The sequence below is a fragment of the Gekko japonicus genome, unplaced genomic scaffold, assembly GCF_001447785.1.
Source record: "Gekko japonicus isolate JY-2015 unplaced genomic scaffold, Gekko_japonicus_V1.1 scaffold2045, whole genome shotgun sequence".
Taxonomy (NCBI): Eukaryota; Metazoa; Chordata; class Lepidosauria; order Squamata; family Gekkonidae; genus Gekko; species Gekko japonicus.
In genome coordinates, this window is record NW_015174898.1 from 86,323 (window position 1) to 113,579 (window position 27,257).

The following is a 27,257-nucleotide window of genomic DNA, read 5'->3' on the forward strand; positions in this document are numbered from 1 at the left end:
TGGCGGAAGAGCTCCGTCTTACAGGCCCTGCAGAACTGCACAAGATCCCGCAGGGCCCTGATCTCCTCCGGGAGTTCATTCCACCAGATAGGAGCCGCCACTGAAAAGGACCTGGCCCTCGTTGCAGCAAGCCTGGCCTCCTTGGGGCCCGGGGTCACCAAGCGGTGTTGTGACCCCGACTGAAGTGTTCTTTGGGGAATATATGGGGAAATGCAGTCCCTCATGTATGTCTATCTAAATCCGCACATCGGGAGCACATAGAGGGTAAATAGATTTTCCTGCACACTTGGGGCACTCTCCGGGAGTGTAGAAAAATCTGAAATGTTGAAAAAAACTATAGGGGGATACTTAAATCCCCCCGAAAGTAAAAGAGCATTCTCTACGCATACACAGAGAACGCACTTACCACTGGGAACTGTGGCAGAGCTTTGCAGGGCTGGCCACTGTTGCTGCTGGTGGTGGCAGGGGTGGGGGAGGGAGAATCCTCGGCGGGCTGGTGGCTGGGAGCTGTGGCCATTGCTGCTGTCAGGGGGCGGGTGGGGGGGGAGAAGCCTGGTGGACCATGCAGGGCTCGCCGCCGTTGCTTCTGTCGGCGGGTGTGCGTGTGTGTGAGAGAGAAGCCTCCTTAAAGGTTTGCCTAGTTGCAGTTCTCTCACCTGCTCCTTACAAGCTCAGAAAGATTTAGCTCTCATCGCTTGTACAAAATGAAAGGGAGAGATTGCAGTCTGGGTATGAGAAGGGCAGCGCCATACTCCTGCCTCAAAGCCAGTGTGGTCCCCACCGTATTAAGCCCCCACCCCCACCCCGCACTGTCAGATCCCTCCTGGCCTCCAGCGGGGGGTGGGGGGGTAGTGCTGCCAGATCCAGGTTGGGAAACTCCTGGAGATTTGGGGATGGAGCCTGGGGAGGACAGGGACCTCACTGGGGGACAATGCCACAGAGTCCGTCCTCCAAAGCATCCGTTGTCTCCAAAGGAACTGATCTCTGCAGTCTGGAGATGAGCTGTAATTCTGGGGGACCCCCAGACCCCACCTGGAGCCTGGCCTCCTGAGCTCTGCCGAGAGCGGATGGAATTTTTTCTTCCCAGGCAACTGCCTGTGGTGTGAAGGTCCATTAAGCTGCAGCTTACGCATGGCAACACCTCGTGTTTTCAAAGCAAGGGATGAACAGAGGTGGTTTGCCATTGCACCCCTCTGCATAGCAATCCTGCCCATGCCTGGCAGCCTCTCACCCAAATGCTAACCAGGGGAGAATCCTGCGTAGCTTCTGCAATCTGACAAGATCAGGCTCGCCTGGGCCATCCAGGCTGGGGCAGCTGCCTACGCTGGCTATTTTTAAATTTTCGAGTGTATCATTACTTTCTGCCTAGATGAAGTCACTCAAAGGAGTTTAAAAGAGGAAGGCTGTTGTTTATGTATAGAAAATATCAAACGGTACATCAAAAGCCGGAGCCACGGAATCAAAGCTAGTAAGAAGTCCAGCAGGAGAGGCAGAAAGAGACGCCAGCACCCGTGGTTCAAGACAAGACTTTGCTTATAGCATCTAAATACTACCAACATTGAGGCCAGCTAATCAGTCGCAAGCACTGTCATAGGTGGGGCACAACCAGGGGTCATTTCCTGCAGGAGCACACAGGAGCGGAGCTCCGGCAGTAAAGAGCCCAGGGGGTGGACACATACAACAAGCCCCACCCCCTGCTCCCAGCAGCCCTCAGTCAGAGCAAGAAGCAGCCAGGTAAGTTGTCGAGCCCCCCCCCCCCCCCCCCCCCCCGCCCACCCCGCTTAAGTCCAGGTTTTATTCAGGTACAAGCTCTCCCTCCTCTGCGAGGACAGATCTGCACATCCCGTCCCCGTCCCCCCCAATAGCTAGCAATCTAAAACAGTCCAGTGGAGCCTGAGCACTGGGTGTTGCCTTCTGACACACTTCTGGTGATGTCAGGGGGCGTGGCATATGCAAATGAGTTGTGCTAATGAGCTCCTGCACCTCTTTTTCTATGAAATGACCCCTGGGCACAACAACCATGAGAAAGCACAGGGCACCCAAAGAAGGACTTCTAATCAATGTTCCCTCTAAGCTGTGGAGTCTTGTGAACAAAAATTCTACTTTGTGAGCTGCTGGCATTAAAGTTGTGAGCGAGCCATCTGGCTGCTGCATAAATTAGTTTGCTCTGGAGCCATCCTTCCCGAGCTAAGACAAAAATGTGTGAGCTGGCGGCTAAAAAACTGTGAACTAGCTCACACTAACTCAGCTTAGAGGGAACACTGCTTCTAACGAGGCTCTCAAATGGGGGGCAGATTAATAAGGTAGAGGACCATCAAGATTTCCTCTCCCTAGATCATCTTGGGCTAAAATGCTGCACACCACCAGGAACTGTAGTAAGAGTGCCATTGAGCATGTATAAAAGTGCCTTACTCTTCTTCCACGGAGTAACCACAATTAGCTACCCCCACCCCCAATCTGGAATGGAGGCCTCCATGTCAGCAGATGTGATTTCTAAGCAAGCCTGAACCTGTGGCAGTTTAAAAAAAAAAAAAATGGGACAATTCAGTTGCCAACCTCCAGGTGGTGGCTGGAGACCTCCTGGGATTACAACTGATCTCCAGGCCACAGCAATCAGTTCACCTGGAGAAAATGGCTGCTTTGGAAGGGGGACTCGGTGGTGGTATTATACCCCATTGAAGTCCCTCCCCACCCCAAACCTCGCCCTTCACAGGCTCCACCCCCCCCTCCAAATCTCCATGTATTTCTGGCAACACGATGAACAATCTGTGCTGAATCTTTAAAGGGTGGTATCAATTGATTAACCACGTTTGTGAACTTGTAATGTATGCGAACTAAAGAATTTAAGAGCCAAGCCTATTTGTCAGACCAAGGCTATGTAAAGCCAGTAAATGTGTGGTCAGCATTTATACTACCTCTCTATGTTCCAAAGATTAAAGAGGAAAGAAATATACATAAAAGATGTTTGTTATGTTTATTTTAAAGAACTCCCCCCACCATTGAAAGTCCTTTGCACAAGACTGACTTCGTCTTTATTTTAAACAACCTCCCCCGCCGATAAAGGCACTCTGTACGTGCTCAGAAGCTCTCCCATTACCGTCACTCAAAGGTGGCTGTTCCATAGTCGGATCATCACAATAAGCCTGCAAGAGTCTAAGAGTCGCAATATTGGTCGCGGCAGTCAGTGGAACCCGAGCTCGTCGCCGTCCTTCTGAAGAAGTGAGCAGTGACCCACGAAAGCTCCTTCCCTGCCACCAAGTGTGTTAGCTTTTAAGGTGCTACTGGGGTCTTGCTCTTTCCCACTGCTCTAGACAGACGAACTCGGTTTACTCGTCTTGATCGAAGGCTCAATTACAGTGTTTACATGCTGCCATCGTGCGGCTGAATGGTAGAATGGCAGCCAGCTGTGCGAGTTAAATCGCAATTTTTAAAAAGGTGGTAAAAACGCTTTTCTCTTGGGCAGCATCCAAAGATCTGATAGTGGCTTGCGTAGGGATGGTATTGTTAACGTTTCCAGTTTTAAAGTGTTTGGCAGATGGCAGAGAAAGGAGTTTTTAAGGAGACCCATAAAGGCAAACCCACGCCTGTTTATATGCTTCTTCCATTCTGCTCCTGGCACTGCCATATTGGGTGGTCTTCAGAAGTCAGTTAGCAAAAGGTCCCTTTAAGACTGCAGTTTCAGCACTCCTCTTGCCGCGCCCCACCCCCCCAAAAAAACCCCTAAATATGGATGACAAGATATGTTCAATTTGTGTAGGACGAAAATAAATGCGACAAATCGTCGTTGGAGCGAGTTTCCTTAGTATTAGGAACAAGTAAATCAAACTGTTTTCAACATAATGAAACACCCTCGGCTGTGCTTTCCCGAAATACGCAAATAACAAAGGAGACGACTGCGTTAGAAGTAGTTATACGCTATGAGTCAAAGCTTCTGACGTGTTCCTTCGATAGCTCAGTTGGTAGAGCGGAGGACTGTAGAGGCGATCTCAGTAGTCATCCTTAGGTCGCTGGTTCGATTCCGGCTCGAAGGAAGTGAACTTTTTCATTCTTTCTAGATTTCCTACTACAAATCGCCTGTATTTAATTTTACTTTGTATTTCGTGGCCAAGGTGACTGCTGGCAAAGTGTCGGTATGATTTTTTTGGTGGTTGTTCCTCTGTTAACACTGAAGCAGCAATTGTGAGGCTCAGAAATCCAGCAGATACACACCGCGCGCGTCTCGAGCTGTCGCGTTCCCTTGAAAACAAAAACAAATGAGCTTGGAGATCCTGTTTCATCTTGCGCTCACATCTGTCCGATCCTGGCCTGGAGCGTGTGGCGTTGGATCGCTTCGCTTTTTAAACCAAGTTGATAACAACAACAAAAACAACACACATACCCCCCCCCCCCACACACACACACACACATATATGCGGCTACTGCTGTTTGAATTGGAAAACTCAGGGAATTTGCGGGAGGAGCTTGGAATTGGGACTGGCTGCTAACGTGGGGGACTGGCCCATCCGATTGGATCCTGAGGAATGAACGGGCTACCCACAGGGGCTCCTGAAGTTCTCCTGGTCAGCCAGCCTACTGTTCTTTTCTTTAGTTCCATGGTCAGGATTTTGTGGCTTGTGAGGCAACTTTTTTTTCTGGTGGGGCTGAAGTTCTCAGTGCAGAAAGAAGAGCCAGAATTTTGAGGATCAGGACTCAGCTACTCTCCTCTCTCGGAGTCTTCTCAAGCTGTCTGTTCTACATAGGTGTTCTTAGGCTAGCAGTCATCCTTAGCCTATTAACCATTTAGCCAAAAGAAACCTGTTACCAGTGTTCCCTCTAAGCTGAGTTAGTGTGAGCTAGCTCACAGTTTTTTAGCCTCCCGCTCACACATTTTGGTCTTAGCTCAGAAAGGATGGCTCCAGAGCAAACTAATGTATGCAGTAGCCAAATGGCTTGCTCACAACTTTAATGCCAGGAGCTCACAAAGTAGAATTTTTGCTCACATGACTCCACAGCTTAGAGGGAGCATTGGCTGTTACCAGGATAGTGTAGTGTAGTGTGGTGGTTTGGTGTACTAGTTAAGTGCACGGACCCTAATCTGGGAGAACCAGGTTTGGTTCCCCACTCTTCCACTTGCACCTGCTGGATGTCCTTGGGCAAGCCATAGTTCTGGCACAGCTGTTCTTGAAAAAGAGCAGTTTCTGTCAAGAGCTCTCTCACCCCCACTTACCTCACAGGGTGTCTGTTGTGGGGAGGGGAGGGGAAACTAGTTTGTAAGCCGCTCTGAGACTCCCAGTGAAGGGCAGGGTATAAATTCAATCTCCTCCTCCTCTTCCTCCTCCTCCTCCTCCTCCTCTGCAAGCTGTCAACCACTTTAGATGGCAGCCCTCACTTCTGCCAGACTAAGCAACAATTCTGATAACAAGCTGGCAGGTGGGGGTGATGACTTCTGTAGTCAAGAAAGCTAACACTTAGGCAGAAAAACTCTCTTAAAGGAGACCAGTTTCTTGACACAGAGTTAGAAGGGATCCTAGGGGTCATCTACTCCAACCCCCTTGCTCAGTGTGGGAATTAGTCAACTACAGCATCCAACTCTGCTTAAAGGAGCACATGCCTTTGAAAATGTTTAGAAATGACTGAAGAAAGCATTTACAGGATAATTCTTGTGGGGCTGCGCCTTTAAGAAAGGGGGCAGAGCTCTCAAAAGCCTCATCATAGCTACGAGCCTGGTCAAGAATAGTGTTGTTAGACATATTTATTTCCTTCACTATGTTTCCCCCCAGAACTGAACCCAAAGAAATGGTAACCATATAAACTAAGCTTGTTATTCCTGTTTGGTCCTTGAATCTTCATTATGCTGTAAGCTAATTTACTGCTCATCCTCTACCTATATGTAAGAACTGGTACTTTTCCATTTCACTGAAGAAGTGTGTGTGCACACAAAAGCTTATACCTTGAATAAAACTTTGTTGGTCTTAAAGGTGCCACTGGACTCCAACATTGTTCTAGTGTTACTATATCTAATAGAACTGCAGCTGGCCCTTTGGTGGATGGTAAAACTGCCAAAGCCAGGCAGCTCACAGAAATCCTCAAAAACCAACTGAGGAAGAACAGCAGTGCTTCAAAGGGAGATGGCATTTGAAGACCAACCATGCCCCAGTGAAACTGGGGAAAGAAGGAAACCAATCTCCTCAAAGCCCTCCGAGCTCACAAAATCCAAGAGGAGGCAAATCGAAGGAGTGAGATGGGATTTTCAGTCTTCATGGTTGAGTGCACCACCGTTTCAGATCCCAAAAGCACACATAGATGTCCAAGCCAAAAATGATAGCATACATAAAGAACCAACAACACTCAACAGTATATATACGTACAAACACAGTTGTTAAGTTCAACTCATACTTGTGTACATTTAATTATCTAAGTACAAAACATTCTACAGTGAACAACAACAACCACCTCTGTTGGAGCAGGACAAACAATAGAACAAGAGAGAGAGAGAGAAAATGTCCAGTGAAACTTTCCAGATCTGTGTGAATAGATCACAAGGTCCTGGATGTATTATATCCCTCATTACGTCCTAAAAGACATCTCTCTCCACAAGTTTTTTTTTTTAAGCTCTGTACAGCTTCCCCACATCAATTCTTTCTAATGGGAAGCCACTAGATGTTTTTACAAAATGGGCATGTAGCTTAACGTTTTTAGTAGGAAAGACCTGCCGTCCAAAGTGAAAGCTGCTAACAGCAGGCAGGTGTTTCCTCCTACTAAGAACATTATGTCATCTTTTAATTATATTGTTAGTTGGCATTTATGCCGGTATAGATGCCGGTTGGAATCGGTGTACTTACAGGCGATCACATGGTGAACATCTGCCTTCCGTCCCTAACAGTTGCAAACGGCCTTTAACCGTTGTATTCTGCTTCTAGGTCCCCAAGTGGTGGTATCCTGAGTGCACCGGTTCCAACCACATTATCCCCGTCTGATCGCTTTCCGCCGGTGTCTAGCCACTTCCGTTCAGAAGCCTGAGGCTTCTGCTTTTCGGCTGGCTTTTTTAAAAGCGTCCTCGATGTGTGCTTGGGTGAAGCCTAGTGTAAGGCTTTAGACGAGTCCGGGACCTCACGGAGGCCAGTTTCAGAGTAAAAATTTAAAGGGATGTCTTCGCTTCAGGGCACGCTTTTTGGGATGGGGTGTTCTGCGCCTGCGCGAAGATCTCAACTCTGTGGATGGCTGCCTATGCGCATGTGCAAAATGTAAAAAAATGTTTTAAAAAACTGCCGACATGCACTGCTGCGTGTCGGTAGTGTGAACAGGCATAGCGTGATGTGCTGCGCAGTCAGGAGGTGAGTGTGATTGCATTTCTTCCGGGTCAAATTGCACTGGTTGGAACCGCAGCAGTTTATATAAATGCCCCGTCTGAACACACCCATAGTGGTTTAAATGCTTCTGCTTTGTTCCAGCTCTGTTTCAGACTACTGCAGTCCAAATCCCATTTCAATGTTTACTGGATGTCCTGTGCTTTTGGTTGTATTTGACCAGGTAATCCATCTTGAGTCGGGGAGAGAAAGGCTGACTATAAATAACATACCAGTACTTTTCAATGCGTACATATATAAAGTGCGGAATGGGGTCCTGTGGAAGAAAACATCATGGTGGGTCTGATGACGAAATAGTCTGGAGTTCCCTATCTGGGAAGAGAGTTTGGATGAAGGGATACATGGAAATTGATTGTTCTCTATCTTTTCACAGTAAATTCACTTTGCCTGAGGTTTTAACTGAAACACAACACATACAAGCTTTGTAAACTAGAAAGAGAGCACCAATTTATCTTCTTTTACCACTCTGCTGCCACCTTGTGGCTCCTCTGAGGCAATTTTCTATCCAAACATAACTTAATTGGCAGCATCGCAAAGTTAGTTGCCAAAAATAGTAGCTCAGCTCTCTGTCAGACTGCCCAGAGGCAAGGTCTTCTTCCTCAGAACTTTGCATGTCCCTTGATTGAAACCCGATGTTGAAAACAAGCTCCAGATCTAGAGAGCTGGAACTCATCCAAGCTGTTGGAACTTACAGGTATCCTTGCCAACTTTGGGTCAGAAAATTCCTGGAAATGTAGAGGTGGACGCTAGGGAGGGCAGGGTTTGGGGAGGGACCTTGGCAGAGTATAATGCCATGCAGTCCACCCCCCACCCCCCACCAAAGCAACAATTTTCTTCAAGGGAGGTGATCTCAGTAGTCTGGAGGTCAGTTGTGATCTCTAGATCTCCAGGCCCAGCCTGGAGGTTGGCAGCCCCACTTACAGGCTTGGCATCTTCTCCAAAACTAATTCTGACAGTACTTCTCGATCCCTTACAGGAGTTCTTTTGCCTTTTCTGACGTGAAGATAGCCTGAAGGGAAGCAGGGACCATTCCTCCAAGACACTCAGAATACACACCTCAAAGAAGAAGTTATTTCCTAGAAGGGCAATCTGAACGAACAAGGGATGGTCAGACGTATTACTGTCACAGTGGTGTCTGCATGCGGGTTATTACCTGAGTCTCGCCAGTGCCCGTGCTAAATATCTGCACCGGCTGCCAGTTTGCTTTGGTTACAACCACACAATGGCATTTTCCAGCTGTTGAGTTTCGGAGCAAGGCTTGCCAACAGGCCTACAGAAAAATACCTAGTCTGTTTAACAGAAGCTTAACGGGATGTAATTTACTGGATACTGTTATCTACCGCCATGCCATAAAAAGTTTCAGTCGCCCATTCCCAGAAATAGGGTTGCTGGCTCTGGGTTGGGAAATTCCTGGAGATTTTGGGACTAGAGCCTGGGGCAGCTGGGGTTAGGGGAGGGGACCGGAGTGGACTGGACCTCAGTTGGGTATAATGCCACAGAGTCGACCTACCAAAGTAGCCAATTTCTCCAGGTAAACCGATCCTGTCACTGGAGATTACTCTCAGGAGATGTCCAGCCACTACCTGGAGGTTGGCAACCCCACCCATACTTTAAGTTTCTATGAAAGGTACAGGCTGTTTTTCTCCAGGCAACCCTGATTCAGCACTCCCACCTTCACAATGGGAGCATCATGTCTCATGCACGGTCTCCCAGGGTGCACGGCTGCCATTTAGAGTGAACGGGGGCTGTGGGCTCGTGTTTTCCAAGAAGCGTATAAAACAGTGCAGAAAATTTCTCCTGCTAAATTTCTCTGTGTTGGGCTGTTATGAAACACAAAAGCTCATGTTGAAATGAAATCATTGAAATAAATATGTGTTGATCGTCTTTAAGCCGGCGCTGGACTTTTATTTTATTTTGCTACAACAAACTAATGTGGCTGTTTCTTTTCTCTTAAAAATCAGAAGACCGTGACCTGGATAGCCCAGGCAAATTTGACTTCGTCAGATCTCAGAAGCTAAGCTCTGGCCAGTACCTGGAGGGGGAGACCTCCAAGGAATACCAGGGTCATGAGGCAGGTGATGGCAAGCCACCTCACAACATCCCTTGTCTCCAAGACCCACTAGGGGTTGCCAGGAGTTAGCTTGACTTGATGGGGGGAGGGAAACAGAATCAGGGTGGTGGTAGGTTTATCTCAGGAACTCTACATTAATTATGTTTCAAAATACTTTTTTTTTGGTATGTACCTTCCAGGATCCATAAAGCACATTAAAACACACACTTCATTCTCACAGATTCTCCCTTCCCTACCCAAAAGTGGAGAACCAAAGTCAGGCATAACATTCAGGGACACCTTTTATTAAATGCAGCCAAGACCAGTGTCCCCTCTAAGCTGAGTGAGTGTGAGCTAGTTCACAGTTTTTTAGCCTCCCGTTCACACATTGCCTTAGTTCAGGAAGGATGGCTCCAGAGCAAACTAATTTATACAGCAGCCAATTTGCTTGCTCACAACTGTATTGCCAGTAGCTCACAAAGTAGAATTTTTGCTCACAAGACTCCACAGCTTAGAGGGAACATTGGCCAAGGCACAAGGTAAGGTTTCGTGTTCTCCAGAACTCTTCAATAGGTTGGATATTCAAAAGCAAAAGCAAAACAAAAATCACCTTTCCTTTCTTTTTTTAAAAATATCCAGCCTGATAAAGATTTCTGGAGAACCAAGGCTTGCAGAGTGTGTTGTGCTATTCTAGCTAGTCTGAATAAAAGGTATTGCAGGGATTTTGGTTTGTGGATTCAGCTTCCCACAAACTTTCTTCTCCTTAAGTGTAACGTCCTGGTCTTAAGCCCCATTTCAAGGCGTTGGTTCCCTGATTGTTCCTCTCAGCATACACACTACAAACTCAATCTGGTTCCAAAACTGGTTGAGCTAGTACGAACTTCTCCCGAGGCACCCTGGGAATTGTAGTTTCGGGAGGCCGTTACGGCGACTTCTCTAGCAGAGCCAGACCGCTCATCGAAACTACAATCTCCGAAATTCCCTGCAAGGGAAGCCACGACAGCTAAAAGTAAGAGGATTTTTGGTTTTTTTTAAAACGTTTGTGCTCTGAGTGGGGACGTGCTCCGAAGCCTTCTTGACCACTTCCTCGGAAGCCGCCGCAGCCATTGCAAAAACCCCAAGACTTCATCCCAAGTGAAGCGCATGGTCGAACGCGCCCCTCTGGGTTTAAACTCTGGGAGGCGAAAAAGGTACGTCTCTAGGACCTGGGAGGAGGTGGGCGACGTGTGAGTCATCCTGGGCATCCAGCTGGCCCAGCGCTTCCTCCAGCAGGAAGTGCGGCAGAGTTTGGTTGCCAACCTGAATAATCGCGCGGGTGCAGCTGGGGTTTCTTCCCCCCCCCCCCTCCCCCCCCCCCCCCCAATATATCTCTGCCTTGAAAGTTCTCATGTGCGCTGCAATCCGTGCCCTCGTCGTTCCTGCTTCTTTTCTTCTTCTTCCTGCTAGAACCTCCGTGGATCACCTAGCAGGACACGAGAGAAAACAATAGCAAGTCTTCTTGACTTGATAAGAACAATAATAAATAAATAATACACTGTGGGTTCCCCAGAAACCCAGCCTCTTTTAAGGGCCCACGCGAAAGGAAACCAAATCTGCGTCTCCTTCCCATCCTGTTCCCAAAGGGACAGGGATTCCTCCCCCCCCCCCCCCCCCCCCCCCCCCCCCCCCCCCCGCCCCCGGACGGGTCGGAGGTCCTTTCTTGCGAGGGGCTGCTAAGCTGGAGAGGGAGGAGTGGAGAAGGTAAGTCGGTATGCGAGATGGGAGTTTCCCTCGCCTTGGTCGTTCCGCTGGGGGTCTTTTTTAAAAATAAAAACTTTACCGGATCTTTGGCTACATCCATCCGGATGGATTATCTGGTCTTCTGCTGGAGGAGGGAAGGAGAACATGTGTGTGTGTTCCTCTTTTATGCAGAGTCTCTAAAGAGAGAGGGGAAAGGGAGATGTGTGCCCCCTCCACCCTTTCCTTTTCCTGGGTGAGACGCTGGCGTCTTGCTCCAGGAGGCATCCTCTGCCTCCATCCAGTAGGTGCCCCCCTTTTCTGTCGCCCCACCTCCCTCCCCCATTTCTGTCTTTCCTACCCACCTCTTCGGATGTGGCTTGTAGACAAGCCATCCATTCATTCATTCATTTAGTACAGTAGAGACAGCATTGCTTGTTTGTCCTGGCTAAACAAGATCTACAGGGTGGGTTTTGTCTTTTTTGAAGCATTGACCCAAACCTGCAAAACGGTGTGATTGAAGATGAGTGTGCACAGGATGGCTTTCTCCTGCTAGCTTGGCCTCTCCAAAAAAGGGGGGAAAGTATGTAGGTTTGATTCCCCCCTCCCTCCCCCACTGAAGGCTTCATTTTAAGTTTATGTTGATCGCTAGACTTCGTGTGGAGGGGTGGAGGATTTGAAATTGCATTGCTGTTAGAGATGCACACGCACTCTTGTCCCGTATACTTTCCTCTGCAAATGTCTCTATTCTTGCACCCAGTGTCTAGGCAACCGGTTTTTGGTTTGAAGAACGGGTCAGGGTTCTGCGCTGTAGGGCAGCCAGTTCTGATTTCTGCAAGGAGGGACAGCTCCGGTGTTCAGACGCTCACTTTTCGTGAGGTGATGTCTCAACTGCTGTTGCTCAATCCGGTGTGCAGTCCTCGCTGGTTGTTTTTCCCCGTGGTCTCTGTTCAGACTGGTTTTGCAGGCTTTCGTAGCCCTTCAAGGCAGCCACCTGGGGAAAAAGCATCTCTAAAATTGCTGGGGTTGGGAAACTCGACTGTTTTCTGCTCTTGGCAGGGTGGCCCGGATGGAGAGAGGTGGTGCTTGGAGGGGCGCTGGCTGTCACACAGGTGATTCTATCTCTGGGCTAATTCTCACTTCTGCAGCTCTTTGCTCCCCCCCGTTTCCCCTTTTGCCCCCCCCCCCCCCCCCGTGGTTTTAAGATGAAGTCCAAAATAACACTGGAAATGTTTCGGGTTGTGGGGCAGCCTTTGAAAACTGGACATAGCAGCCAGATTGCTGGTAGGCAGTGTTCCCTCTAAGCTGAGTTAGTGTGAACTAGCTCATAGTTTTTTAGCCTCCAGCTCACAGATTTTTGCCTTAGCTCAGGAAGGGTGGCTCCAGAGCAAACTAATGTATGCAGTAGCCAAACTGCTCGCTCCGAGCTTTCAAGCCAGTAGCTCACAAAGTAGAATTTTTTGCTCACAAGACTCCACAGCTTAGAGGGAGCATTGTTGGTGGGTACGGATCACGGAGCTTTGCATACCCCCCCCCCCCCGTACTCCCAAGAATCTGACTGGCTTCCTGGCCATTCTCAGGCTCAATTCAAAGGGCTGGTGCTTCCCTCTTACAGGCCTGCATGGTCTGCCCCCCAAGGTCTGTAAAGGACTGCCTGTAGGAGCCCCTCCAGGTTTTAGGAGTATCGAGTGAGGCTCTGATTTGTGTGCCTCCCATCCTCAGACCCTGCCCTGCCCTGGATGGCCCAGGCTTGCCCAGTCTCATCAGATCTTGGGAGCTAAGCAGGGTCAGCCCTGGTCAGTATTTGGATGGGAGACCTGTCCAAGGAAGCCCAGGGTCACTGTGCAAAGGCAGGCAGGCAATGGCAAAAGCCACCTCTGAATGCCTCTTGCCTTGGAAAGACCCCTTGTGGGGTCACCCTAAGTCAGCTGCGACTTGATGGCCTTTTCTCCCACCACACCTGCCTGGTGCCAGTTTGCTAGCTTCTGTGGCACCCGGGATTTTAAAAGGATTCACCTGGGCTTTTATAATTGGTGGGTTGGTCTTTCTAAGCTGATATGTATTAAGATCAAGGTTTTAGACCCTTTTTTAAAAAACAAAAACACCACCAACTTTTTTTCCTTTTAAAGCTGTTGTTTTACAGTGATGGATCTATGCTGTTTATGTTGCTTGTCCTATTATGGGTTGGATCCCACAGATTTTTGATGTGTGTCTCCCTCCCCACTGCAGACCCCCTGACTCCTCCCACATGCTGTTCATGGAGGGGCAACCCTTGTTCTCCTGTAGCAGGATTTCAAGGGCATTTTAGGTTGCGGCGAGAGGGGGAAGATGAGAAGAAGAAGAGAAAAAGAAGAGATTGGATTTATACCCCGCCCTTCACTACCCAAAGGAGTCTCAGAGCAGCTTACAATCTCCTTTCCCTTCCCCTCCCCACAACAGACACCCTGTGAGGTGGGTGGGGCTGAGAGAGCTCTTGACATAAACTGCTCTTTTTCAAGAACAGCTCTTATCAGAACTATGGCTTCCCCAAGGTCATCCAGCCAGGTGCAAGTGGAGGAGTGGGGAATCAAACCCGGTTCTCCCAGATTAGAGTTCGCGCATTTAACCACTACACCAGACTGGCTCTCTGTTTCTACTGACACAAATCCCTCCCATCTCCAGAAATGTTCCATGGGATCTCAGCCATTGTTAGTGATTTGTGTATCATGGGTTTTATGTGTTTTAATGGGAACCACCTTGAACACATCTGGTGGTGGTACACAAATATTTTAAATTCATATCAGACATAATGCGTTTGTTGTTTTTAGCTCTTTGGATGCTCCAAACAGCTCACATGGAGCTCCTTTGTATCCTGGCATCGATCAGATCCCTACGTAAAAATAGGATGAAATGTAATGTACAGCAGCCTGACCAGTTATTCTCTCTCCTCCCCCCCCCCCTTTTTGCTTGTTTCTACCCCTACAGTTCCCAGGACAAAACTGGGAGATCCGACTTTGAGCGCCGTGTGTCAGCCTGCATGGTGGTGGCCCCCGAGGCAGCAGCGGTGGGCTTCCCCAGAGAGCCTTGCTGAGCCTGAACCAAAAAAACTTGACGCCATGCAGAATAACTTTACGCCTGTGACCTTGATGGGTAAGGATCCATCTCCATGCTTGTTATGGCAAAACGTCTTCGTCTTTCGGGCTTGGGATGAGGCGGTGGAGGTTGATACCTTCTCACCATGCTGGAAATGGGTTGCAGCAACCTTGTCGCTTTTTCGTTCACTCTTGTGCAGGGTTACCTGTCGATGAACCGGAGCTGATCTGTAAGATTGAGCCAGGGGAAGAGCCGTGGATCCCAAGCGATCAGGCTTCCAGAGAGCTGCGGATCCTGCCTGGAAACAAGTCAGGTGAGGAGCACCCTTTCCCCTGGAAGGAACTGAGGCTTGATAAGGCATACCCTTTTGACAGCTGCGGTGGCTCAAGTGGTTAAGACGCTGAACTGCAGGCTGTGGAAGGTCAGTAGTTCAGCAGTTCGAGATCCGGGTGCCGCATGATGGAGTGAGCTCCCATCTCTAGTTCCAGCTCCTGCCAACGTAGCAGTTCGAAAGTAAAAAATTGCAAGTAGATAAATAGGTACCACTTCAGTGGGAAGGTAACAGCGTTCCGTGCACCTTGGTGTTTAGTCATGCCAGCCACATGACCACGGAAACGTCTTCGGACAGCGCTGGCTTTTCGGCTTTGAAACGGAGATGAGCACCGCAACCCTAGAGTCGGATTCGACTGGCTTTCGAGCAAGGGAACCCTGACCTTTTTACCTTTGACAGAAATCTTTTAGGGTACACAGGAGCTGCTTGGCCTGTGAGAGAGAGCTTGAAGCCTCGAGAACAAGTGGTCCATCAAGTGGGGCTTTTCTGTGCTGGTGATTTACTATGGTGAGCTTTTCAGCTCGCAATACACAAAAGAAATTTGCCTAGTCTACAATGCGTGAAACAGCTCTCTCAGAAGTAAAATTAAACCAGGCTAAAGAATCATACTGGGTTTGAAGAAAGGCAGGTCTGTCTGCTTCAGCTCCCCACGCTGAAACGTGTTCAGACAGAAATCTTGCAAATCCGAGATTTTGACTTATTGCCTGTGGGTGGAACCCGTTTCATTCTTGCCGGATGTGGAGGTTTCGTAGGGGAGCTCCTTTCCTCTGAGTCGGAACAAAGCCCCATGAAACCCAGTCCTGCCTGACCTATCCGGCAGGAGCTTTCCGCAGGCTTGGTAGAGGTGTTTCCCAATCTTGCGACCTGAGATGGTGGTCTGCGGCAATGCTCCCTCCAAGCTGTGGAGTCTTGTGAGCAAAAATCCTACTTTGTGAGCGGCTGGCATTAAAGCTGCGAGCGAGCCGTTTGGCTGCTGCGCAAATTAGTGTGCTCTGGAGCCCTCCTTCCTGAGCTAAGACAAAAACGTGTGAGCCGGAGGCTAAAAAACTGTGAGCTAGCTCACAGTTAACTCAGCTTAGAGGGAACACTGTGGTGGTGGAAAGTGCGGTCAAGTCGCAGCTGCCTTATGGTGACCCTGTAGGTTTCTAAGGCAAGAGATGGTCAGAGAGGGTTTGCCGTTGCCTGCCTCTCTGTCGCAAGCCTAGACTCCCTTGGTCATCTCTCATCCAAGTACTAACCAAGGCCGACCCTGCTTTGCTTCTGAGATCTAAGGAGATCAGGCTAGCCTGGCCTATCCAAGTCAGGAAATGCTGGGGTTTAAAGACTGGACATTCGAAATACCTGGTAAATAACTCTGGCAACGTACCGTATGGAAAGAGGGGCTGCATCCACACAGTGTGGGCTGCTGCCCTGGCATTGCGTTCCAGGACTTATCCACAACTGCATTTCCCCCTTGTGGCTGAGGCAGTCCCGTTATGAATGGCTGCTATCGCACAGCAAGAGCCCAGTATCCAATGATATGCGGCTGTAGCCTGATGGAAGAGGCTCAACTTGGGCCCGGCTCGAGATCCAGTATTCTGACTGGCTGTCAGTCTCCAGGCTCCTAGGTAGCAAAGGATCCCCCCCCAAAAAACATATTTGTGCTCGATTCTTTTAAGTGAGGAAGCCACCAATTGAACCTGGGAGCTTGTGCATGTGAAGAAATGCTCTCTGTCACTCAGTTAAGCCCCTGAGAAGGGTGGCGGGGCAGAACTTGATGGCAGCACCCCTCCTTGCAGGCACCGCTCACAGGCTCACCCGAAGCATCTCAGGCTTCAGTGATTCTTGCAAAATTGAAATTTAATCAGAAGAGTTTTCGGCTAAACATTAGGAAGAACTTCCTGGCAGTCAGATCAGTTCCTCGGTGGAACAGGCTTCCTCGGGAGGCGGTGTGCTCTCCTTCCTGGGAGGTTTGCAAACAGAGGCTAGATGGCCATCTGACAGCCATGCTGATTCTGTGAACTTGGGCAGATCGGGAGAGGGAGGGCAGGAAGGGTTGCATCAGTGCTTAGTTCTCGTGGCCCTTTCTTACACACCCAGGGAAATGCTGGTCACCACTTTGGGTTTAGGGAGCAGTTTTTCTCCAGGCCGGTTTGCCCAGGGATCCTCACTGCAGTCTACTAAGCCATTGTTTGTCCATGCGGATACATGACCCTAGGAATAAACGTCCCTGGAGTCAGAAATGGGGGGGGGGGAGTGTGGGAAAGATCTGTGATTCTTGCTCTGGATCCTTCGCAGTTTCTAGGGTTCGGATCCCTATTTGCCATGAAGTCTTGGTCAATCACCATCTTTTGTCCTGACGTAGTTCACGGGGATCAGTGAGGACCATCGTCTTGAGCTCTTGAGATGGCTCTTCCCCCTTGTTTCCTTGTATTCCCCCCCCATCCTTTCCCCCCATCAAATCTCAGCCAGCTTACAGGGGTTTTCAAGGACAAGAGACATTCAGAAGCAGTTTGCCATTGTCTGCCTCTGTAGCAGCCCTGGGCTTCCCTGTTGGTCTCCCGTCCAAGTAGGAACCACAGGCAGCCCTGCTTATCTTCCGAAATCTGATAAAATAGGGCTAGCCTGGGCTATCCAGGCCCCTCAGTGAAAAAGATAAAAAGGGTAGTTGAGTGAGTTTGAACGTGACCTTAGAAACCCACCCAAGTCATCGGCCTGCAAAGTTCTAAACTTACTGACCAGCCTGTCATAGTTGCCTGCTGGGCTAGAGAAAAGAGAAACAGAGAAGTATTTCCTGCCAGATCGTAGTCACTGTGCATGACCAAGCATCTTCCTCTGAGCCTTTTCTTTTCGCCCTTCCCCCACAGGTGGTGTAACTTCAGAACCGGCCATCGCTCCCTACAGGCAGTACCGAGGCACCACGTGGACCTACCCAGAGGTCATTGACCTCCTGGTCATCTGGAGGGAGCGGGAGATCCAGCAGGAGCTTCAGAGGAGCCACAGGAATATCGAAACTTTTCAGGTGGTCGCCAGCAAGATGGCCAAGAGAGGCCACAAGCGTTCCGCCTTGGAGTGCCGGTCCAAGATCAAAACCTTGAAGAGGGACTACAGGATCGCCAAGGCCAACAACTCCCCTGGCAAAGGGCATTTAGCTTGGCTTTTTTATGATCAGCTGGACCACCTCTTAGCTAATGATGCCAACATCCCGCCTCCAGACAGACTGCCCAGTCTCAGTCACCGTGGGGCATCCCTAGCAGACACAATTTCTCAGTGCTCCACGGAGGAGGAGCCGATGCCGGAAGGGCCCAAGGAGTGTAGCCCGGCTAGTCGGGAGCTCTTTGCTCTGAGGACTCAGTCGCCCACCGAGATCTCCACTATGACAGACATCTCTCCTGTCTTGCATGTCAAGGAAGAAGCTCCCGAAGAAATCCCAGTAATGCCTCCGATGGGTGAGTGGGGGAATCTTCGATACCCTTAATAACCAGTGGCACAAACTTTCCAAAATGGCTTTTGGGTGTGAATTCTGCAAGATTGGCCCGTGTTGACTTGTGGCTGTGGCCCGAGCTTGCTGTGGCACTTTAAAGGTATTTGTGCTAGCGTGGATTTTTCTGTAAGTTAAACCGTGGCTGTAATTAACAAGCCCGGAGCTTGTGCTACATTGATGATCATAGGAATTTTCACCTGCTCTGCCACTGGGAAATGTCTAGATGGGAGAATCTATGATTTCACATTATCATGGACTCCTCTCAATGTGTAGGTGGCCTGTGGTTGGTTTGATATTCATTGGGCTTGTAATTCAAGCTGGGGCACCAGAGGCATTTTTGTGGCACGGAGGCTAAACAGAGAACGCCCCTCCCACAGGAATCTCCGTCTCATTTCATGGAGCAGAAGAAGCCAAGAGAAAATAAACCCCCATTTGTGCAGAAGCCACATGTGAGATAATAGCGGATGCTGGGCCGCACCATTTCCATGTGTGAGTGTCTGAATGTTGATGCCCCACCAGCATTCCCTGTAGGTGTCAGGATGGAGGCTTGTAGGCTAACCTTTCTCCTGGTAAGGGAGTTTTGTAATTGTAGAGAGTATTTTATATAGAGCAACACTAAAAAAAAAAAAAAATCAGTCCTGTCCTCCCTCCACCTGCAGGTGAAATGGTAGAGCCCATCAATAGATGGGGTCATTAACTGGTGTCTTCCATTAACTAGTGGAAGAGGAGGAATGTCAGGGCTTGGGGGGGGGAGTCAAGTGAATGGGCCTGAATGGGAGCCCTTGAAGGCCATCGGTGAGAGAGGACTCTTGGCACAGTGGCCTGAAAAGCATGAGGCTGTTTCATGTGGGTCACAAAGAGTGTTGGGAAGGTCACTCAGCTGGACCTGCCTCACAGGGTGGTTGTGCAACAGAAGAGGGGAGGCCCTTGGATGCTGCCCTGAGCTCTGTAGATGAAGGGCAGGATAAAAATGTCATGGAATAGAATGCATTCCGATAGATAATGTTATAAGAACATAAGAGCCCTGCTGGATTGAGCCAGGGGTCCTTCTAGTCCAGGCTCCTGTCTCACACAGTGGCCAACCAGTTCCTCTAGAGGGCCAACAACAGGGCACAGAGGCCGAGGCCTTCCCCTGATGTTGCCTCCTGGCTCTGGGATTCCAAGGTTGACTGCCTCTGAATGTGGAGGCTCCATTTAGTCACCACAGCTAGTAGCCACTGATAGACCTCTCCTCCATGAATCTATCTAATCCCCTTTTATGCTTGTGGCCATCACTCCATCCTCTGGCAGCGAATTCCTCGTTCTAATCACTCACTGGGTGCGTTCAGACGAGGCATTTTAGCCGGCATAAACTGTTGCAGTTTATGCCGGCTGAAACACGATCACACTACCTCCTTCACAGCAGGCACTCAGCAGAGCCCCTCGGCGTTTTTTTTTAATTTTTACACAGTTTGCACATGCGCTTAGGCAGGCTTCCTTATAATGAAGCCAATTGGCTGCTGCTCGGCTCTCAAGGCATGTGCACGTGTTGTTGTTGTTTGACAGGGCAAATGGAGCCGGGAAGGAGGGGGGGGTGAAGAGCGCAGCCAAGCCAGGCCGGGCAGGCAGTCTCTCGGAGAGAATCCTAGTGCTGCCGGCTCCTGCAGGGGAGGCGGAGCAGAGATCCTTGCAATACGTCGCCCCCTCCCACCTCTCCTCCCTCTTATTTTATTTTTTGACAAGCGAGTCAGGCCCACCACCAGCCGGCCGTTGATGAACTCCCCTCCCTCGCTGCCCCCTCTGGGGCTAAGCACGCAGGCAAACGGCAAGGAAAGCAGCCTGCTGTGGAAGATTCAGGAACCATACCAAACGCTGGGCTGTCCCTTCTCTCTCTGCCCAGCGCTTGTAATCCAGTACCGCCAAGGCAGCAAGAGCTGGGCAGGTGTGTCCCCCCCCCTTCTGCGGCACACCAGAGTTCACACAGCAATCAAGCCGCGTTTTGGCTTTCCCGGGCTCAGAGCATCCTCTTTCTGTCGTCAGCGCCACGACTTCCATGTGCAGTTCTTCATTGCTTCGACCTTCCTTCTTCCTTCTCTTCCAGGAAATGGCACTTTGGGGAGACCGCTCGGCCAGCACCATTTAAAAAAAATAAATGCCAGGGCAAAGCTTCGCCCAAGCGCATATCGGCAACCTGGGGGGGGAAATGGCCGGCAAAAAGCGGAAGCCTCAGGCTTCCAAACGGAAGTGCCTGTACAACGTTGGAGAGCAATCAGACGGCGGGGTTAAGCGAATGCAACCGTTGCACTCAGGATACCACCACTTGGGGACCTAGTGGCAGAGTGCAACGGTTTAAAGGGCTTTACAACGTTTAGGGAGGGAAGACAGATGTTCGCCGTCTGAACGCCGGTAAGTACAACGATTGCAACCGGCACAGATTCCGTTTTAAAGCCCCCGTCTGAACGCACCCACTGAGTAAAGAAGTATCTCCTTTTGACTGTCATGAGGATCAGTTTAATTGGATGCACTTGAGTTCTAGTATTTTGCGAGAGGGAGGAAGAGTTCTCACTGTCCCATGCCTGTCCTGTTACAATGGAGGATGAACTAAAGAGGTAATAGTGGGGATCTGAATCCACCCACAATGAGTGTAGATTTAAATGTGCTTTGTCATGAAAACGATACGCATCTCAAATACACAAGTGGGCAGCCACTTGTGATGATTGGGAGAACCACCATCATTGAGACCCTGAGCAATGCGATCAGATTTCCAGAGGAATCCCTGTTCATTGGGCTTTTCCTGCTGTTGCCATGGGGGAGGGGCAGTCGTTCAGTGGAAGTGGTTCTGCTTGGCATGCCGAAGGTCCCAGGTTCAATCCCCGGCATCCCCTATTTAAAGGATGAGGTAGTAGGTGATGTTAGGTAGAAGGTGATGTGAAAGGCCTGAGGCCATGGAAAGCTGCTGCCAGTCTGAGTAGACAATACTGGTTTTAGAATAATAGAATCACAGAGTTGGAAGGGACCATACAGGCCATCTACTCCAACCCCCTGCTCAATGCAGGATCAGCCTAAAGCATCCCTGACGAGTGTTTGTCCAGATGCTGCTTAATGACTGCCAGTGAGCGGGAGTTCACCACCTCCCTGTGCAGCTGATTCCACTGTTGCACAACTCTTACTGTAAAAATGTTTTTCCTAATATCCAGCCAGTATCTTTTCACCCTTAATTTAAATTATTATTATTATTATTATTATTATTATTATTATTATTATTATTATTATTATTATTATTATCATCATCTTAATTATTATCTTAATTATTATTATCTTAATTATTGTGACTCCTATGTTCTGCTGGCAACAGGAACAGCTCCCTGCCCTCCTCTAAGTGACAGCCCTTCAAATACTTAAAGAGAGCAATCATGTCCTCCCCCGACCCCCTCTTCTCCAGACTAAATATTCTCAAGTCCCTCTGTCTTTCCTCTCCAGGCCCCCAATCATCCTGGTCGCTCTCCTCTGCACCTGCTCCATTCTGTCCACATCCTTCTTGAAATGAGGCCTCCAGAACTGCACACAATACTCCAGGTGCAGCCTGACCAACGCAGTGTACAGCGGAACCATGATATCTTGTGATTTGGATGTTATGCCTCTGTTGATACACCCCAAGATCACATTAGCCTTTTTTGTCGCTGCATCACACTGTCTGCTCCTATTTAACTTACGGTCCATCCATACCCCAAGATCTTGTTCACGCACACTGCTACCCAGAAGTATATCCCCCATCCAGTATGTGTGTTCCTCATTTTTGTTATCCAGATGTAGAACTCGGCACATTCTTTTGAGGGATGGATAGTCTGATTCAACATAAAGCAGCTTCATGTTTGACCAGCATGTTGTACCAAAGTTGACAGAGGCTTCCACCTCCTGAAATGTTTAGAGCAATCTCAGATGCAGGGAGAACGCCACAGAGCTAAAATGTTATTAAAGGTCTGAATAAGGAGTGTAATAGAAAATTATTTCCATATATATCTTCTTCTTTTTTGGCTTCTGTGTTTTCTTCATGATGATCTCTCTCTAACCTACAATGTCAGTGCTCCAGTGATCTGGTCATGTTCTGTATTTTTCACATCGTCCTCTGCTGTTACTTGGCCATGTATGTGAGTTCCCACCATTGCTCCATGCATTAGATGAAACACGTTGTTGCCTGCATGGGGTTTATCCTGCAGTAAACCAAGGCTTCTCCACATTCTCCTTGTCCTCACTTGGTGTTCCTGTTGCTTGGAGTGGGATGGGGGGTGTCTGTTTCACAGTTGTTTTGCTCCCTCTAGTGGTTGATTCAATATTACATAGATTGATGTCTTGCATAAAAACCTTTAGTTTAAATCTGCAGGAAGATATGCTGGACGTAAAGCGATATGGTAACAGATCAGCCACTAGAGGGAGCAAAACACATGTGGAACAGGAGGGAAAACCCCCACCAAAGCAGCAGGAACACCCAGGCAGGGAAATATGGATGCAGAAAAACCTCAAGACATTTTCAAGTGGTGGCGACTACAAGCATGGACGGCTTCAAAAGGGAATTAGATAAGCATATGGAGCAGAGGTCCATCAGTGGCTATTAGCCACAAGGTATAGATAGGGGCTCTGGGGCAAGTGATGCTCTGTCTTCTTGGTGCTTGGGGGGGTCAACAGTGGGAGGGCTTCTAGTGTCCTGGCCCCACTGCTGGACCTCCTGAGGGCACCTGGTATTTTTGGCCACTGTGTGACACAGAGTGTTGGACTGGATGGGCCTTTGGCCTGATCCAACATTGGCATCTCTTATGTTCTTATGTTCTAATATTGGGCTTCTTGCTGCTGCAGATGAGCACAACTGTCCTTCTGGGGCTGACTGATGTGTGTCTTTTCAGGCATAGCAGAAGACGGCAGTCCAGCTCCTCTCCTGGCCTCTGCTCCTTGTGAGAAACCGGGCAGCTCCGCCTCGACGGCAGGTACGAACAGACCGTTCCCGTGTTTGGTGCCAACACTGACTGCACTCACCCAGGCTTTTCAGTAGTCTGGTTGCCTGAGGCGTTCACAAATCACCTCCAGGTGTCCCGAATGCTAGCAGCCTGATCCTGTGGCTCCTGACTGATAGGGAAATCTCAATGAGTTCATAGTACTTCGCCCCAGGTAGATGTACATAGCATTGCAGCTTCAGAGAGTTATATATGGCACTTTGAAGCCGAAGCAAAGACAGGCAGGGCCCTGCCCTGAGACGGAGAGAACAGAAGCAGAGAAGGGGGATGGAGCACAATGAAGGTGGCTTATAGCTTCAGAGAGCTGTATATGGCACTTTGAAGCCGAAGCAAAGACAGGCAGGGCCCTGCCCTGAGACGGAGAGAACAGAAGCAGAGAAGGGGATGGAGCACAGTGAAGGTGACTTATACTGAGTCAGTCTGGTGCCTGCTGTGAGTGGCAGAGGGGCTCTCCAGGGTCCCAGGCAGAGCTCTTCCACATCACCCGGCTGCTTTTAACTGGAGATGCTGGGTGTTGAACCTGGGACCTTCTACGTGCACAGCGGATGCTTTGCTGATGAGCCAGGAAAGTAGTGAGGGTAATAGGTAGCCTTGTAAATAAGTCCGCACAAGTTACTAGTCCACAGCAGTGTTCCCTCTAAGCTGAGTTAGTGTGAGCCTAGCTCACAGGTTTTTTTAGCCTCCAGCTCACACATTTTTGTCTTCCCTCAGGCAGGATGGCTCCAGAGCAAACTAATTTGTGCAGTGGCCACGTCATCTGCTCACAACTGTAATGCCAGTAGCCCACCAAGTAGAATTTTTGCTCACAAGACTCCACAGCTCAGAGGGAGCATTGGTCCACAGATGCCTTTATGAGCTCACTTTATGTTAGTCACATGTGACCCGGAAGTCAAAAAGTTTTCAAAAGCATCCCAGCCTGATCTGGAAGCAATTCCAGCTTGCCCCAAGTAGTATGGTTGGGTGGGACTTAGAAGCCTAGTTAACACAGCACGAAGGGGAGCCAATGCTGTTCTGTGTAGCTGTGGCTCATCTCAGACGTTACCCCATGGTTAAGGAAGCTTCTCAGTGACTTGGTGGGATGTCTGAACTGACAAACTGTAGCTTGTGATCAGCCAGAAACCGGACTTGGAAACTGTGATTTGTTGTTGTTGTTGTTATTTTAAAAATCAGTTTGCAAGCTAAATATGGTTTGGTGAAGGATCTAATTAGGTATGGTCAAGGGTATTGCTCAGCCTTCCATAGTTTCCTGTATCATGAAAGTCTTGAGGCGGTAGATGATAAAGATAAACAGAATGGCTAAACCACAGCTTGGATCCAGTGGTAATTCCTGCCACAGAGGGATTTCCACCAGTGTGATGGAAATTTCTGGTCTCTCCTGTCCTCTTTCAGCCCAGCATGGTTCCCAAAATGCTAATCTTGGGGAGGCTAAGGAGTGGCATGAAGGGTGAATTATGGGTTTGCAGTGGAAAGGGGGAAATCAGTGAAAACCACCATTCCCTTCCCATCCATTAGTGGAAATTACTGCTAGGTCCAAGAATATATAGTTGGAAACTCAAATGACTGGCTGTGATATCTGAATCTGAGCCTCTCTTGCTTATATATATTTATTTATTTTTATTTATTTATCCTTAGATTTGTATCCCGCCCTACCCCTGAGGCTCAGGGCGGCTAACTAGGGCACAATGTGCCAAAACTAAAACAATAAAAACACATAATATAAAACAGTAAAATAGAATAACAAAATTAGACACAAGATGGGTAGATCTTAAACCTAACGGTAGCTTTACCAAAATCTATCCATTTCGTGCAGGGGCACCTCACCCCCCCAAAGGGACCAGATAGTCGTGGTGATGGTGTGACGGTGCATAGGTGGCAATGGTGGAGTACTAGTGGCGGCGGCTCCTACTCAAAGGCCTGGCGGAAGAGCTCCGTCTTGCAGGCCCTGCGGAACTGAGAAAGATCCTGCAGGGCCCGGATCTCTTCCGGGAGCTCCTTCCACCAGGTATGAGCCGCCACCGAAAATGCCCTGGCTCTGGTCACCGCATGTTTAACATCCCTGGGGCCTGGAATTTCCAGGAGATGACGACTCCCCAACCCTAGTGCCCTTGGGGGAACATATGGAGAAAGGCGGTCCCTCAGGTAGGCTGGACCCTGGTCATAAAGGGCTTTAAAGGTAAGAACCAGCACTTTGAAGCGAATCCGGTACACTATTGGCAGCCAGTGCAGCGCTTTCAGCACAGGCTGAATGTGGTCCCTCCTCGAGAGACCCATCAACAACCTGGCTGCAGCATTCTGCACTAGCTGCAGCCTCTGGATTTGCAACAAAGGCAGCCCCATGTAGAGAACGTTACAGTAGTCTAACCTTGAGGTAACCGTCGCATGGATCACCGTGGCCAGGTCCTCACGGCTAAGGTAGGGGACCAGCTGCCGAGCCAGCCGAAGATGATAAAAGGCCGCCCTGGCAGTGGCTGCTACCTGGGCCTCCATCGTTAAAGAGGAGTCCAGGCGCACACCCAAACTCCTAACCTCCGACGCTGGTACCAAAGGCACCTCATCAAAGGTCGGGAGAGGGAGCCCCAACCCTGAGCCGATCCGACTCAGGCCCAGGACCTCTGTCTTTGCCGGGTTTAGTTTCAACCGGCTCAGTCTGAGCCATCCAGCCACAACCTGTAACGACCGATGTAGGTCATCCGGGACAGAGTCCGACCGGCCGCCTAGCATCAGATAGAGCTGGGTGTCATCGGCATATTGATGACACCCAAGCCCACAACTCCGGGCAATCTGGGCAAGGGGGCACATGTAGATGTTAAACAACATCGGGGACAACACAGCCCCCTGAGGCACCCCACACTCAAGGGGATGCCTCTGGGACCGCTGATCCCCTATTGCCACCCTTTGTCCCTGACACTGGAGAAAAGAGGCAAACCATTACAAGGCTAGCCCCTGAATCCCCACGTCGGCGAGGCGGTGGGTCAGCAACTGGTGGTCGACCGTATCGAACATGGCCGACAGATCTAACAACACCAGAGCTGCCACACCACCCCGATCCAGATGCCTGCGGAGATCGTCAGTCAAGGCGACCAGCACAGTCTCCGTCCCATGACCAGGGCGAAAGCCGGACTGGTAGGGATCGAGGACGGAAGCGTCCTCCAGAATGTTCTGTAGCTGTAACGCCACCGCCCTCTCAATGAGTTTGCCCAAATAGGGCAAATTAGACACCGGCCGATAGTTAGCCAATTCGGTTGAGTCTAAAGATGGCTTTTTCAAGAGAGGGCGGACCATCGCTTCCTTGAGTGCGTGTCTCAGCTAGGGTACCTCAGAGACTCAAATGGTGTTCTGGCTTGAGCTTTTCCATTGCGTGTCTTGTGTCTTTCAGATGGGGCCGTGACCCCCTGCCAGAGTCCCTCCCCGGGCCCTGCGAGGTCTTACGCCGCCGAGCGACTCGCCAACATCCGGAAACGGAAGCGGAAAAACAGGCAAGACTTGGCCTTGGAAATCACGCAGGCGGCTGACAAGCGGGTGCAAGCGGCCACCGACCGGATCCTGACCGCCCTCGGGGAATATGCCAGGGCGGACTTGGAGGACCGCGAGCGGGACCGCGTGGACACTGAGCAGATCATTGCGCTCATGAATCGGCAGACGGAACTGCTGGAGTCCCTGGTGCGGAAGCAGGCGGAGGCCCAGGCCTCGGCACCCCCCGCCCTCACCCGGCACGCCCGGTTGCCACGGCTCGAGCAGCCCAGTCATCCGGCAGAGCCTTCTCCCTTGCGGCTGGCTGTTCCCAGGCGGCCAGTGTCCAGGGCGAGGTACAGGAGGTGACTCCAGAGCTGGGCCACTTTCACGGAACGGTTTTTGTTTTTAGAGTTTCTTGGCATGCAGGACCTTGGGGGTGGTACCTTTGTAACGGGTTTGTGGTTCTACTTTTCAGGAGTTTTAAAGCTTTTTACGATAATCTTAAATTTGCTGATTGTGTAAAAAAAAAGAACAAAAAAGCAGAGAGAGAACATTATAGTACTGTGTCTTTGTGTGTGTGCGCATGTGTGATGAGTATGATCAATAATGAGGGAGAGAGGACCAGTGAGGCGGTCCCATTGCTAGAATGTCTGTCGCAATTATTTGCCCTGCCTTACTTTACCCAATTGAGTTGTTTCCTGTTTGGCGTAGTGGTTAGGAGCACGGACTCTAATCTGGGAGAACTGGGTCTGATTCCCCACTCCTCCACATGCAGCTGCTGGTGTGACCTTGGGCCAGTCACAAGTTCTTTCGGAGCTGTTCTCTCACGAGCAGTTCTTGG

The 27,257-nt window shown here is 49.7% G+C and overlaps 1 protein-coding gene and 1 non-coding gene across 2 annotated transcripts; both read left to right on the plus strand.

Annotated features, from left to right (window-relative positions):
* Positions 1-3,941: 3,941 nt before the first annotated feature.
* On the plus strand, positions 3,942-4,031 carry TRNAY-GUA. Its single transcript is given in 2 exon segments — positions 3,942-3,978; positions 3,996-4,031. It is a non-coding gene; the product is annotated as a tRNA-Tyr (tRNA).
* Positions 4,032-11,080: 7,049 nt separating this feature from the next.
* LOC107121964 lies at positions 11,081-26,846 on the plus strand. The gene is made up of 6 exons (XM_015424985.1): positions 11,081-11,136; positions 14,077-14,241; positions 14,384-14,497; positions 17,362-17,943; positions 22,856-22,936; positions 26,340-26,846. Exons 2-6 carry the CDS (start codon positions 14,208-14,210, stop codon positions 26,780-26,782), a joined length of 1,254 nt encoding a protein of 417 aa, XP_015280471.1. The 5' UTR covers positions 11,081-11,136; positions 14,077-14,207; the 3' UTR covers positions 26,783-26,846.
* The last annotated feature ends 411 nt before the right edge of the window (positions 26,847-27,257 follow it).

Bases quoted from the DNA above. Each gene is read 5' to 3' on its own strand.
- LOC107121964 (XM_015424985.1), top strand. From the start codon at position 14,208: ATGCAGAATAACTTTACGCCTGTGACCTTGATGG. The intron at 17,944-22,855 runs GTGAGTGGGGGA...GTGTCTTTTCAG, and splicing joins CCCAGTAATGCCTCCGATGG to GCATAGCAGAAGACGGCAGT. The intron at 22,937-26,339 runs GTACGAACAGAC...TGTGTCTTTCAG, and splicing joins CAGCTCCGCCTCGACGGCAG to ATGGGGCCGTGACCCCCTGC.